This window comes from Astatotilapia calliptera, chromosome 22, assembly GCF_900246225.1.
Source record: "Astatotilapia calliptera chromosome 22, fAstCal1.2, whole genome shotgun sequence".
Taxonomy (NCBI): Eukaryota; Metazoa; Chordata; class Actinopteri; order Cichliformes; family Cichlidae; genus Astatotilapia; species Astatotilapia calliptera.
Window position 1 is genome coordinate 22,450,325 of NC_039322.1, and position 13,882 is coordinate 22,464,206.

Below are 13,882 nucleotides of genomic sequence, written 5' to 3' on the forward strand. Positions count from 1 at the left end.
CGGTCATTTGTTGTTTCCAAGATAGATGTTCTTTTGTAGTATAGTTAATTTTTTTGTATATTTCATTTATCCACCATCATACATCATACATACAAGCTAAGAAGAGGTCGTTATACTAACAAGAGGTATCAACGCTGGGCCAAAGTTGAGCACATGGTTAAAGTTTGTAATCCAGCCAGGGTGTAAATATCACTCAGCAGCCAGAGCTGAAGCAGGTAGCATCAACACATAAATCTACTCTACCCGGCGTAAATCACAAGAGCACCTCTGACCAAAAAGCTGTAGATTTTTCTTGTTTGCACAAATTAATCCAGAGTCACATTAATTGTGTTCACAGCGCCAACAAAATGAGGAAGAGGAGGGGCAGAAACACAATTAGGTTGAATTACAATTGGATGGAAGGCGAGGACAAGGAGAAGGAAGCTTAGGATGAGGAGGAAGAGAAGCAGCAGGAGCATCTTTAGGGATCCCTATCATGTCATTGAGGTTTGTTTCATTAATATGGTCCTCTCACAAAGAAAGATGACTTGTTTTAGTTCACCTACTTCCTGTATTAAATAGTGATGTGCAAAATGTTGTGAAAAACCATGGAGCAGGTACGTATAGTGCATCTGCAGGTAAATGAACATCAAATCTCTAAGACAGACTGAAATCTGTATATTTATCACCCTTATGATAAAACCCATGTCAGCCATTGGTTTATGGACTTTGTATTTTGAAGCCTCAACATTTGCTTTATTGCTGTTGCTATGTTGGGACCATATTAGGATGAGGGATCAGAATCTGGAGTTATGCACACTATTGTTTCATTTAGTGTGTATCCATAAGATTCGTACAGCAGATCCAAGTTGTGCCTTGAAAACAGGAAAGTCGTCTGCATAGAGGAGAACTGTAATAGCAGATGTACAAAGTGAGGCTTTTTGCACTCGTTTTACTTCTGTCACCCTGTTTTGATGCAGATTTCACTTGAAATCAGGCAAAAACTGGACTTATTTTTTATAATGTGTTCTTGTGAACTGCTTGTGTATCGCATATGTTTGATTTGACTTTCTGCAAGACAACAGTCGTCCACTGGCCAAAAAAGTTTTCCAAATACCTCCACGTGATCTAGCCTGGATTTAGAAAAGAATAGCAAAAAAAACCCTGCACCTCCTGCTTCAGATGCAATTTGTGTTTCTGTGTTCAGAGGCAGCAGCGAGAGGGGAGACCTCGGCTCATCCAGCTGGAGAGCTTGACCAGGAGGAGTCGAACATTAACTCAGCTCTTCCAGGGCACCCTGCAGACTCGGCTGCTGGCATCGGCGAGGGATGACGTGAACGCCAAACTGGAGTCCATCACAGGTCAACTGCAGGTATGTGAGTCAGACCTGAAGAGGGTTTCACTTTTCTCTCTTCTTTATAATTGACTCTTTTCTCTCTCTTTCAGCTCCTTGTCTCAGAGTGGGAGGGATTTGAAGCACAAAGGGAGGAACTTGTCGTTTGGTTGGCTGATATGGATGTCCGCCTGAGTGAGGTTGACCAGCTGACAGGAAACACCAGTGAAAAACTGAAACAAGTGCAGGTGTGGGCTTGTTTTGATATGACATATTTGATATGATACATACGTCAGAGACATTGTCCTAAACTGGACTAACAAAGGACCATGAGTACAACATGAAACGTACATTACATAACGTAAGGCTGAAGTTCATTGATCATTTTAATCATAAACTTGTTGAAATGTTTTTACTGAATATGCAAACATCTGCTGATGAAAATGTGTTGATTTATTGGTCTGTTATGAAGCTATTTCTATTTCTAATGTGTTTTATCACTTTCTGATGTTTTATTAATTAAACAATACATGTATTATTTGTTGTGTTATCTGTAGCTATAGTATTTATATATATTTATTTATAGTATAGCAAATATATTTAATTATTACTGTTTAAAACACTAATATGTGACATGTATTAGTAGTGATGTTGTGCTGAGGGTTAAAATGCCTTTTTGTCTTTTGGTATACTACAAAATGACAATAAACCATTAATATATGTCTATGCTGTGCTCGTATTTATTTTACCCTACTCAAATTCAATTTATGATGCATTTTATTTTGAAAGATTTAAAATGTTTTTTTTAAAGAACCACTCAAAAAAGGTTCTTTAAAATGGTTCTTTAAAGAACCATTTTTAAAAAGGTTCTTTGAAAAACCATTAAAGGTGCCCCAAAGAACCATTTCTTGATGGTTCTTTGGGGCACCTTTAAAGGTTCTTCAATGAACCACTGAAAGAAATGGTTCTTCAAAGAACCATTATTTGAAAGGTTCTTTGTGGCACCAAAAAAGGTTCTTCTATGGCATCAGTCTAAAGAACCACTTTTGGTTCCAGTTGGCACCTTTATTTTTCTGAGTGCACATATTCTGATAATCCCACTCACATTCTCCAGTGCATTTGCACCTACATTGCATGAGGAATAAGGGGAAACTACACTTTCAGGACCAACAGCATCCATAGGAGGTGGAATAATTTTGTGACCATGTTACATTATTTTACACCCTTCTTCCGGGCAAGACTCATGCTTGCGTGTCTGTTAGATAGTGAGTGGGCATTTGTGAGCGTTTAATCTTTTGTGAGTAATGTATATTAAAACCAGAGAGGAAGCACTGTTCCAAAGGTCAGGTCAGGAATGTCCCAGCAGAAATATACCATCTATCACTGAGAGACGGATGAGCAGACGATCAATCTGCCTCCCTTCAGCTAACTGTGGTGCAGTTTAACCTTTCAACTCAGAGCCTAACAGCCCCCCAAGGAAGGCTCAAGTGAACTGTGGACCACATTCATAATCAATGGGCCGCGTGCATCGCAGTCACATAATTAGAATTTATATTGAAATAAAATAAAATGTCACAGCTACTCATTACATTACATAGACTGGATTTCCACATTGCTTTAGGTGTTAGATTTAGAGCCTTTAAATCCACAGATATGTGCAAATTACAACCATTAACTTGTTTAGACTGTGAGAAAGAAAAACATGTTTTAGCAGTTTGCATCTAAGTCCTAGATTATAAGTTAAAATAATTAAATAACCATTAAATCATTATTCTCATGTACTCCCATATGGAAAAGAAATAGTAAAAACTTATATGTGATTACTCATGAAAGTGGCCACTTCCTCATTACTTTCATACATTGTTTTAGTAAGTATCAAAAACATACAAGTTTCATTTTATAATTTTTCAAGGGATCTTATATCTGTTTTCACTCTTGTATGCTTTTCATACAAGTTTCACACAAGACAGATACAAACTTTATAAGATTTATATATATCTTTTCCATATGGGCTTCAGGCACAAGATTGCATCTAATTTGCACTGATACCGGATATCATTAATATTAATAGTTTTAAAAAAAAATAAATATCAAAATAGACCAAGCATGAGTAAAGAAATAATTCTAACAAACATTTTTTTAAGAATCTGTGTCCTCTTTCACAATGGCTTTCTGCCATACTGTTTTCTTCTCGTCCACTTAAATAGTACTTAAGGGGATATTTTCCCCTCACTTGTTCTCATTAGGAATTTATTTTCTCAGCAGAACATGTAACACAAAGCAGAAGAAAACCTGTGATAACAACAGGTTAAACTGGGTTTAACCTCCAAAAAACAAAACAAAACAAAAAAAAAAACTGAGGGTAACTAAGTCTAGCCGACAAATCAATGGAATGTGTTAGCCTTGAAGAACTTTGACAACAAACTCAAGTACAATATTCTCTTAAAGGAACGATTCAACATTTTGGGAGAAGAAGAGTGTAAATACCAGGAAAGACCAGAAAGTTCACATTTGATGTTTGGCAGAAATTATAAACAGTAGTACCTTGAGATGGGTAAGCTCAAGTTCTAGGCTCCCATAGAGCAACTGAAGCTAGTATGGAAGCAAAAGATGCCCTTGACTAGAGTAGCACCATCCTATCTCCAGAGTAGATAGGAGTTTTAATATTGATATCAATACGGATACTTGATGATTTAAAAATCAGATATATTGGCCAATATTTTTTTTCTATCCCAGATAGAAATAGTTTGTCCTAACACTTGTTACATGTAGTTATTTACTAGCCCTTACTGAGATAATATGGCGATGCACTTTAAAAATAATCTTGTTTTATTGTCGCATAAAGCCATGGATCACTTGCTAATATGTTGCACAGCTCTACTTTGTTCACTTTCATTTATCAGCCATTATAAGTGCTGATACTGATATATCAGCAATAGTTGTGCTCTACTACAGTGGAGTGAGTCACCTATGCAACTAGAGCCTGCAATATCCACTAAGAACCAGTGATTTGTGATATAACACCTCCCATATAAATTTTCACGTGATAAAAAAACAGCTTATCACAATGCCAATGATGTAGTGAGGTCATGTGTTTATTTTCCCTTGTACAATGACCAACAACACAAGCCCAAACATGTCTGAGAGCGAGAGGTTCAATGATGATTTAATACCTAAAAACAGAGCTGCTTTAACAAACTCCAACAAAGCAGAGCAATTTGCAAATTAGCCAAGAAAACTATATCAGCTAAAGGTGGGAACAACAAATCCTTCAAAAACACATTGTCAAATATGAGAAGACACTAGCAGATGATGATGTTTGACCCAAATATAAACCGCACTTCATATGCCAGGATGCACAAACGGTGGATAAAAAATTAATGATGCAGTTACATGGTAGAAAAGCAAGGGTTTAAGCAGGTGGTTAAAAACTTGGAAAGGTAGAAAATGTGTTTCAATTTCAATGTTATTATGTGACAACACCGGTTAAGCCCCTTCAGTTATTGTTAAGCTAAGTGTGAAGTGTTAAACAGTCATTTTATACTTTCACTTCAAATTTCCAAAGAAAACACTGCCTACACTAGGCCGCTTTTGTATATTGATATCAATGAGTTGCCAATGAGTTGCCATGACAATAACTAATTGAAAAAGGGCGGAAAATGCCCTTAATTTTATTTGTGCTAAACAAAAAAAATTCTACTGCCTGTCCTATAAATCATTGTTCAGTTTTTTTATTATGTGTTATTATTATTATAATTATTTTTTTTTTTTTTTACAGATTTTTCACAAATTTCCTAGAGGCATCATTTGCAGCTGTATGGCTTACCTCTACTAACAAACCAATAAATTGTTATTTAAGATACTGACAAAGAAATTAGGCAAGCAGCTGCACTGCCTTTTAGAATTTACTCAACCTAGGGGATGACGTGCTGTAGCGCATTATGTTAGGACAGCTCAATCACTGTGATTATTATTCAGATCCACTTGTGTGCTCCAGTTAACAATATTATGCTATTAATCCATCCATCCATCCATTCGCTACCGCTTATCCTTTTCAGGGTCATGGGGGGTGCTGGAGCCAATCCCAGCTGTCATAGGGCGAGAGGCGGGGTACACCCTGGACAGGTCGCCAGTCTGTCGCAAGGCTAACACACAAGGACAGACAACCATTCATACTCACATTCACTCACAGATTCACACCTAGTGACAATTTGGATTATCCAATTAACCTATCCCCACAAACTGCATGTCTTTGGACGGTGGGAGGAAGCCGGAGTACCCGGAGGGAACCCACGCAGACACGGGGAGAACATGCAAACTCCACACAGAAAGACCCCGGCCTGATGGTGGAATTGAACTCAGGACCTTCTTGCTGTGTGGCAACAGTGCTAACCACCGTGCCACCGTGCTGCCCTATGCTATTAATATTAATATGATATCAATTTAAAAAAAAAACATCTCATGTATTATTGGTGTAGCTAATCGGGCTTGTCCTGATTTGAATTCAAACTCACAGTCATTTTTTTTCATGTGGTATTTTAGTGGTCGACGTCCTGTAGAAAGACATATTTCACACTATCTGCTCCATTACATTGCAATAATGTGGCTTTTATGCTTATGTGTTTTTTGTACCTTAATGTCTTGAATTATTACCCAAAAGCCAACGGCAAAGTTGGTCAACACCAGCCCAAAAGAGCACTTAGCAGAAAAATGTGATGCTGACGGTGATTCAGCTGCAGAAATGGGAAGCACTTCCATTTTCAGTCCATTTACACCAAGTTGTTTCTTTAATTTTTGTGAATCAGATTGTCAGAATGTTGGCAAGCCTTGAAGCTTTTGGCAGATTTTGGGATGCTGTGGCACACAGCATCAATACTCTCCAACTTTGAGAGCTAACTTCTATCCTGATTTACCATGAAAAATGTACTAACTGCTTTCTCAGGTTTTATTTAACTTACTATTTTCAACTTATATTAAATAGAAACCAGAGTGTTTTTCTCCAAGCTGCTGAACTGTTCCTTTGAAGTGCACAACAGTCCTTCTCTAATCAAACAGAATTATCTTCCATTACCGACTACAATATAGAGATGGAGTAAAACAGTATCCTTCTACACCAAAATCTAAATTTGAGCAAGTGTAGGAGTAAAAGACACTCCCACACACATTTACTGCTTCTTCCCCGCCTCGCTGCCACAAAAAGTCTGCAGACAGATTACCTATATGCTCAATAGAGAGAGAGAAGCAGTATAAAGAAGAAAAAGACAAGGACAAGGACAAGATACCTCCTGCCCACTATCTAATCTTCAATCTCCGGGATCACTGATATCTGATAAGACAGTGTAAATCAGGAAGCTAAAGAAATCCTTTCCTGAGCTTTGCGTCTATACAAGACAGACAGGGCATCTGTGTCTATCACTCACGTTGTGAGGATTTGCCATAGCTGGAGAAAATTCCCATACCTGATAACAGCAAGATGAAAATTTGAATCGAGATGGAGGATTCTGTGCTAGAGCTGTTCACAGATATGCGGCTAGTGGCAATGAATTATTGATGTGTTTATTTCACCTTTACTTATGCAGGGAAAATTGACTTAGCATGTACGCGCTTGTTCCTGACATTTCAAACCTCACGTCGGCTCTATTGTTGTTACAGCCGTTACACATATGGGTGATGCCCATTTCAGTCACACTCCTCCACTGGTGTTTGCTGAAAGAGAACAGGCATGAAAGTGAAATGACAGCCACTTTCTCCTCACAAATCACTGATGTATTCTCATACGGCAAGCCAATTTACCATTACCTGTCCAGTCCCCATCAAATGTCTTTAATGGAGCTCGATTGGAACAACGGAGACAAAATACGGGTGAATAGAATGACTCATGCTTAAGGAGCTTAAGGGCACATGCTATTCTGCAACCAGTGAACGTGATGCCTTAGAACTGCCAGAACAGAGCAATACTGCTCCACTCATATTCCCTGGATAAGTAAATGAGCCAAAACATACATTTATTAATTTAATGTTGTTCTCTCCGACAAGCTGGGAGTCATATCAAAAAGAATCCAGATGATTTCGTTGGCAAGATTTCCGGTGGCTTTGGTTGGATGTGAAGTACTGACTTTAGAACTCGAACAACAAGATCCATAAATACCATAGTCTTAGGCATGGATCATATTTAATTAAAGTAAATTTAAATTAATATGATCTTCCTGAATGTTGTTATACCTTTATCTATATGCTCACAAAGTCTGAATGTCTACTTTGTGTTTAGCTTTTGTAAAAACCGGTGAAGACGGTCATGCAGAAGTTGGCTTAAATGCATTTAAGAAGGCTTTTTCTCTTTTTTTGGAAGGGTTGTATGCAAGTGTGCACAAACTGCTGGGTGCGTGTGTTTGTGTGCGCGTGTGAGTCGCTGTAGCTGTTATCACTGTGACGAAGCACAGTGACAGAACTCTGGCCATCTGGAGAAAGATGACGGTATGAATCACTAGAGAGGAGGACGAAGGAAGAAAAGACGAGGTGGTGAGGGAGGAGAGAAGGAGAAGGAGAGATGGCAAGACAGACAGAGGAGCAGGTTGACACAGCGGCAGGTGAGTGGGGAAGTAACAGTGCTCGTGAGGAGGGGGGCACTGGCATCATCTGAGAGCTGTGTGCACACACGCGCGTGACAGATACGTGCACGCCGGGGCACGTGCACAAACAGCCTCTCTGTGGCACTTTCTGAACTAGCTAAAGACCTGCTTGTCATCACTTTAGTCTAATCATCCTCGAGTGAATGGGGGTGGCAGCTCACAAACTCATCCAACCTCACACATACACGTGCCCACAAGCTTTCTTACAAGCTGTTAGTTGTTGAAATAGGAGTCTGCTTGATGCCTGATAAGAAAATGAACCCTCTAAATAGATAATTTACTGAAGAAAAAGGAAATCACCAGGCACTCAAAAGGCACAGAAACATAGGGCCCAGATTATCTCTCAGCTGGTGTAAGCTTATCTTCCATCTACTCCAACAGTTGCATCCTCTGTCTGCCTCTTATTTCCCCTCAAAGCCAGTTCTTGCCTGCTGTTTTTTTTCCCTTAGTGGGACCTCTTCTTCTTCTTCATCTCGACCACCGCGCACTCTCTCTCACCCTCAACTACACAGCTTCCCCCCGCCTCTGTTCAAGTCAAGCAATAAACATCTGGTTTGCATTCCAACCATTTCTCAGTTTTGAGTAACTTGATCATGTCATCTGTTCCCTCCTTTTCATTTTGCTCAACGGCGAATGTGGAGAGCAGATGGGAGAACGGGAAGCAGCGGAGCGTGCAGATAGAAGAGGATTTTGAAATTGAGAGTTGCAGGCAGACAGGTGAGAGCGAGGTGAGAAACAAAAGGGGGAAGCAGGATGCACGCGCATTCGCTGGGAGGAAAATTGGGACACTTGTCTAAGCCGATACAGCTGAGCAGAAGCCAAAGCTCAATTTTCACATGGCCATGGTTTCTGATTGTTTTAGCTTGATACACTATCTCAGCAAATAATAAATGTGCATGATGCATAAACTGTATATAAAAGACACTGTTGCCATCTTGGTATTTTAAACCCAAGCATGACAAAAGAGCCGTAAAGCACACCTCCTTTACAGTCCTTTTTTTAAACTAGAATTGGGACAATAATTTATGAAATGAATACCATGCTACATTCGAGTCGACTGATGACAAAGACCAACATTTTTTTTTAGAAAGGTTATACTGAGGGGATGGATCAAGAGAGGATATAGAGGTCTTCATAACTGGTTGCCTTTAAGCAAACACCCCATGTTGGAGGTGAGAAAGTAGTGAAATTTTAGGGCTCTTCTCATTGGATTCACTTTTGAGACGTGAAAGCTAAGTCCATCTTTTATGTGCAGTCTGTGACATGATTGCTGTTGAACTTGCTTACGAAATCTAAATCCAATATAAAACCAGAAGAAGAGCAAAACCCTTGTGGTGTGATCCTGTCAGTTGGGAGGAGGGAGGGGGTGGGGTCTGAGGTTAACTGAGAGTTTAAAGCTGTGGGGAAAATAAATGTTGGACAAGTTCAAGTGTTGACTTTTGAAGCCAGCAAATCCTTTATCGATGGTGTACTATGGGGAGCTGTCCATGGTGCTGGAGAGAATTTCCACTGTGTAGCCGATAGGGCGGCACCTGTTGCTGTCCTGGGTGCTGAAAAAAGTCACCTTACAGTCAGTTCTGTAGCTCCCCTTGTGTCAAGTGAGGTGAATTCAAGAATTGTACTTATTTAAAATGAGATTTAAAATGAGATATACTGTCTTAGGAGACAGATTTCACTGCTGCCGGATTTGATCAATTGCGAATTTAACTATTTTTTTCATACTTTAAACGTTTAAAGGGCTTCTTTGTTTCTAGTAGGATTTAAAACGAATATACTCGAGTTTGTGTGAAATGTTCTTGGACGTGAGAGAAAATAGTAAAGACTTGATCAAGGTTAACAAGGCTCTATTTCTTGGACTTCTTGGACTTCTTGGACTGGCCACATAAACATACTCTTCCACGCCAGACGCACACACACAGCCCGTCTCTTTCTTCAGGAGCCTCATGCGAATCCAAGCAAATATCATCAAGTAAAAAATAAATAAATAAAATAAAATAAAGGAGATAAAAAGGAAAGGAGCATCAAGCCCTCCAGTCCTCATAACATTACTGCAAGTTGCATCATGAGCACAACGCCGTGCTTTATATAAAGGAGAGCACGACAGAGCGTGATCTTGCGTGTAAATGGAAATGCTGAGAGGCTGTCTCATGCGCCGCTGACGAATGATAATACCGCTGGACTTGGAGTTAAGAAAGCCGAAAACGCTCCCCGGATAGGAGAGGACACGTCATCCTCGATTCCCCTTCCCCTCCATCCCCGGCCTTTGCATTCCCTGCCCTGGTCTTTCAAATGAATGGAGGCTGATAACTGTTTATTGAGCGGCGGGTCCAGTGGGGACAGCTGCTTTTGATCCCTTGTAGACAGCGCGCGGTTCTATTCATTTTTTTCTTTTTTCTTTTCTTATTTATTATAATCAGAAACCTTTCACACGTCTCTATCTTTGTCTCTAACGGCCCCTGGGATCGATACTGATATTAGTACAGTAAAGAAAGTCCGCTTGATCCACTAAGACGGCGTAAAAGAGCCTAAGAATGGCTGTCACACACAGCCTGTAACGGAATCGTTAGCACTTTCGTATACGCGTGTGTATATATGAGCCACACTTGATAAAAGTATGTGGAGACAGAAACGCCAGGAACTCGAAGTCTCCTCTTCCCCACTCCCCCGCTCCGCCCCTCAGCATAGTGTGAGGCTCTGGTGCCGCTCAATGGGAGGATGGGGCAACTGCTGGTGGCTGCAGCACCGAGGGATGTAGCAGACCACCTCAACGCGTGGTGAGTCAAACATATTTATCGACAGCGTTTAAAGTAAAGGTTGTTATACAGTGGGTGGGCGGCTAGATGGATAGTCTAGTCCCCTCTGCTCTTCGTAAATATGTGCGATAAGTTCAAGTCGCTTTATCGGCTCCAAAAGTAGAGCCAAACGGCAAGAAAGTGGGCAATAAAGAGCTCCCAGGGCGAAAATAAAACAAGCAGTCTCCTCCGAATATAGCTGCATTGAGATTTACTCCACGGGAGAGTCGAGGGAGATTTGTCACTATCATTAGGAGCTGAACTGAGTGTGTGATAAAGCTACGCCTTACCGGCGCTGAAACACGTTTTCTTTTCTTTCTTTTTTTTTTTAAATTTTATTTTAAATGTTGGGTGGTTGATGACACAAGTTGGAGCAAAAGGTGGGTGACAGAGTGGGAGTTATTTTGGTGGGAGGATTTGAGGGTGACGCTCAACCTCAAAGCACACTTTCGCACTTTTCACACATCGTGAAATCGCACGGCCCACTGTGTGTGCGAGCGTGTGTGTGAGTGTGTGCGCTTATGGTGATGCCGAAAATGTGTCTATTTCCACTCACTTGTGGATTATGAGCCGTCCAAAAAAGGCATGAGTGGGCTAACACAGAGCAATGACTCACTGTCAAATTCATATTGTGGCCATGGCAGTATTCTTGGCTTTTGCTAAAAATAGTGTCCATTCTCTGGTAGGGAGCCAAGACAGTGATAAAACGGTTGGCTTTCTTTGCCAAAGGACCTGCTCGGGACGGCAAAAATCATTGCGGCTCTTCCCCGAAACACCCTGAGCTCTAAATATGCTTTTCGTAACATGTCTCATAGAAGAAGAAGAAGAAGAAGAAGAAGAAGAAGAAGATTACTTGTAACAGAGCCTCACATTTCAGGAAGACATCAGAACTGGACGTGGAAGTAAATTATTAGTAATGATAATCTGTTGAATGCGCGGGCTCCGGTTGCAAGATTTCCATTTGAAATTAATCAAGGGCAGAAAACCCAAAGTAAGTTAATTAGGCCTGCCTCCCCATGCATGCACGACAACAGATAGAAACTACACGCAAAATTTGTTTATGGGTGGTTGCTTCACAAGTTAAGAATGCTTGTGGATGCGATGAGGAAGAACCGAGAAGAAGCAGTCCCAAAGAAGAGCATGACCCACAGTGCGCCCGCGCACACGTGCACGCACGCACACGCACACACCTTTTGGACTGAACAGCATCACAATCAGCCGCCCGCTCGACCACCTCGGTGGATTTCCTCATGCATGCAGCACATGCTGCACTAACAGCGAGGGTTTCGTGTGAAGCCCTCATTCACTCGGCGTCAGTACGTCCATGCAGCACATTTAACGCTCCCCTCCTGTTTTTAACAAAATACCCAGCTTTGCTCAGTCCTTTAACGAAACCCATCAATAGAGTGAAGGATGGAAGCTCGAAACTCGATCCGCTTGTCACGAAAATAGCCACCCAACCAGCCACCTATAATAACTTTGTGAGGTGGAAGAGCAACATCGGAGCGAGCCTGATCCTAAATGCGCCTTTAGGATGAGCGTGTGCCTGCGTGTTGCTGATACTGATTTGCATTCAGTCAGGGATTGGGAAAGGGTGGGCGGTGGAGGGGGGTGGGGGTAAGCCTGCTGCATTTTGCATGTCTTCAGCTCTAAAGATGGGGACTTACCCTTTACTGAGGCGACCAGCAGCCCCATATATAAGAACAGCATCCGGCTCCAATGGTGCGCCTGCACTCCCGCCTTCATTAGAGCAAAAATCCGTATTCCGTCCACTTTCCTGCCTGCGCATTCCGGTCTCCTGAAAAGTCCCGTTGCTCCGTCCTGATTTGAAGCGGCGGTCATGGCAGGGCTTTTTCTCTGGTCTGGCAGGCACGACGAGTTTTCAAACGGTCAGAAAAGGGAGATTCACTCGGTGTCGGCGCTGAGAAAAATCCCAATGCATGGAGGAGGCTCGGAGCTCGCAGCTGGACTGAACCATGTCATGCGGGGACCGAGGGGTTCAGAGTCTCTGTCTGAGAAGATAGATTTCACACCTAAAGGAGGGGAAAGAAGAGGGGAAGGCAAACCAAAGGGGGGACGCGATTCAAGTGGTCAGTGATCTGCCCAGCACGAGTAAAAATCACAAAAGAACCCTCGCCAGCTCCACGCATATAACTGAGATTACCAGATACACGTCAAGAGAAAAAAAAAGAAATCAGGAGATTCCTCCTCTAGTTTCTCCGGCAACACTTACTTGTCCTTCTGTCTAATTTATCTCCAGTTAATAAGAGCATCTACGGTGCCAGTAATCCACGCTTTAAGTCGACATGAGACCGAAATTCAGAGGAAGGATGAACGAACTGGTTAGAACCACGGAGGATATCCGGATCAGAGAAAGATTGCCTGGTTTGAGAAGTTTTCAACCAACGCCGGAGTGTGGTCAGCGATCTTATTGTACATAGAGAAATATGCAGTATGTATTCCCAGTATCTCAGCGCTTGGCCACAGTCGTCTCGGGTCTGCCGGCGCCCAAGATTCCGACTGCAGACCTGCTCCTTCTGCGCTCTCTCTCTCCGCTCTCTCTCTCTCTCTCTCTCTCGCTCTCTCAGCTCTCGGTTGGCTCTCCTCACTACCATCACTAGTCATATCATATACCCACATTTTTTGTGCTGGAACATCATTTCAAAATAAACTCATTAAGGGCGTATGTAAGTTATAAGTTTTAGCTTTTAAACCCTTCTCTTCCAATTTCTATGCATTGATTGCCATTCCCGATAATAATAATCACAACCATAACAACAACAACAACAACAACAACAACAACAATGATAATAACAATAATACGAAACCTTTAATACGCCTTAATCAAATTTGTAAAAGTAAGATTTAGGGGAGCCCACCAACAAGGCCATTGTCTCCATCCATTCAGACCAGCAATGGGATTTCCCGGCAGTTTAGCACAGAAGTCCACTTGCTGCTCACTAAACGTGAAATTGATGCTTAACAGGCCAGAACCCTGGCCAGTAAATTTGAATGTCATTTCCACTTTTGCATATGACCGATATAATTAGTTTTTTCATAATGCTGCGCGCGTGGAAACAGTTGGGATAATGAAAGGCGTGTCGGCCTTCAACCCCGACATATATGATGGAGGCCATAAATAGTCTTCA

General features: G+C 41.5%; 1 protein-coding gene across 2 annotated transcripts in view; it reads right to left on the reverse strand.

Moving 5' to 3' along the window:
• csmd2 (CUB and Sushi multiple domains 2) overlaps positions 1-13,274 on the reverse strand; it is a 271,925-nt gene extending 258,651 nt beyond the window's left edge. The window contains exons 1-2 of one of the 2 annotated variants that reach the window (XM_026155795.1): positions 12,967-13,274; positions 12,401-12,766 (exon numbers count right to left, since the gene is read on the reverse strand). In XM_026155795.1, the coding sequence (XP_026011580.1) occupies positions 12,401-12,575 (175 nt within the window). In that variant the 5' untranslated portion in view covers positions 12,576-12,766; positions 12,967-13,274. Of the gene's footprint in view, positions 1-12,400 lie in introns of both variants that reach the window. The other variant, XM_026155797.1, reaches the window with a different exon arrangement.
• Between the last annotated feature and the right edge of the window lie 608 nt (positions 13,275-13,882).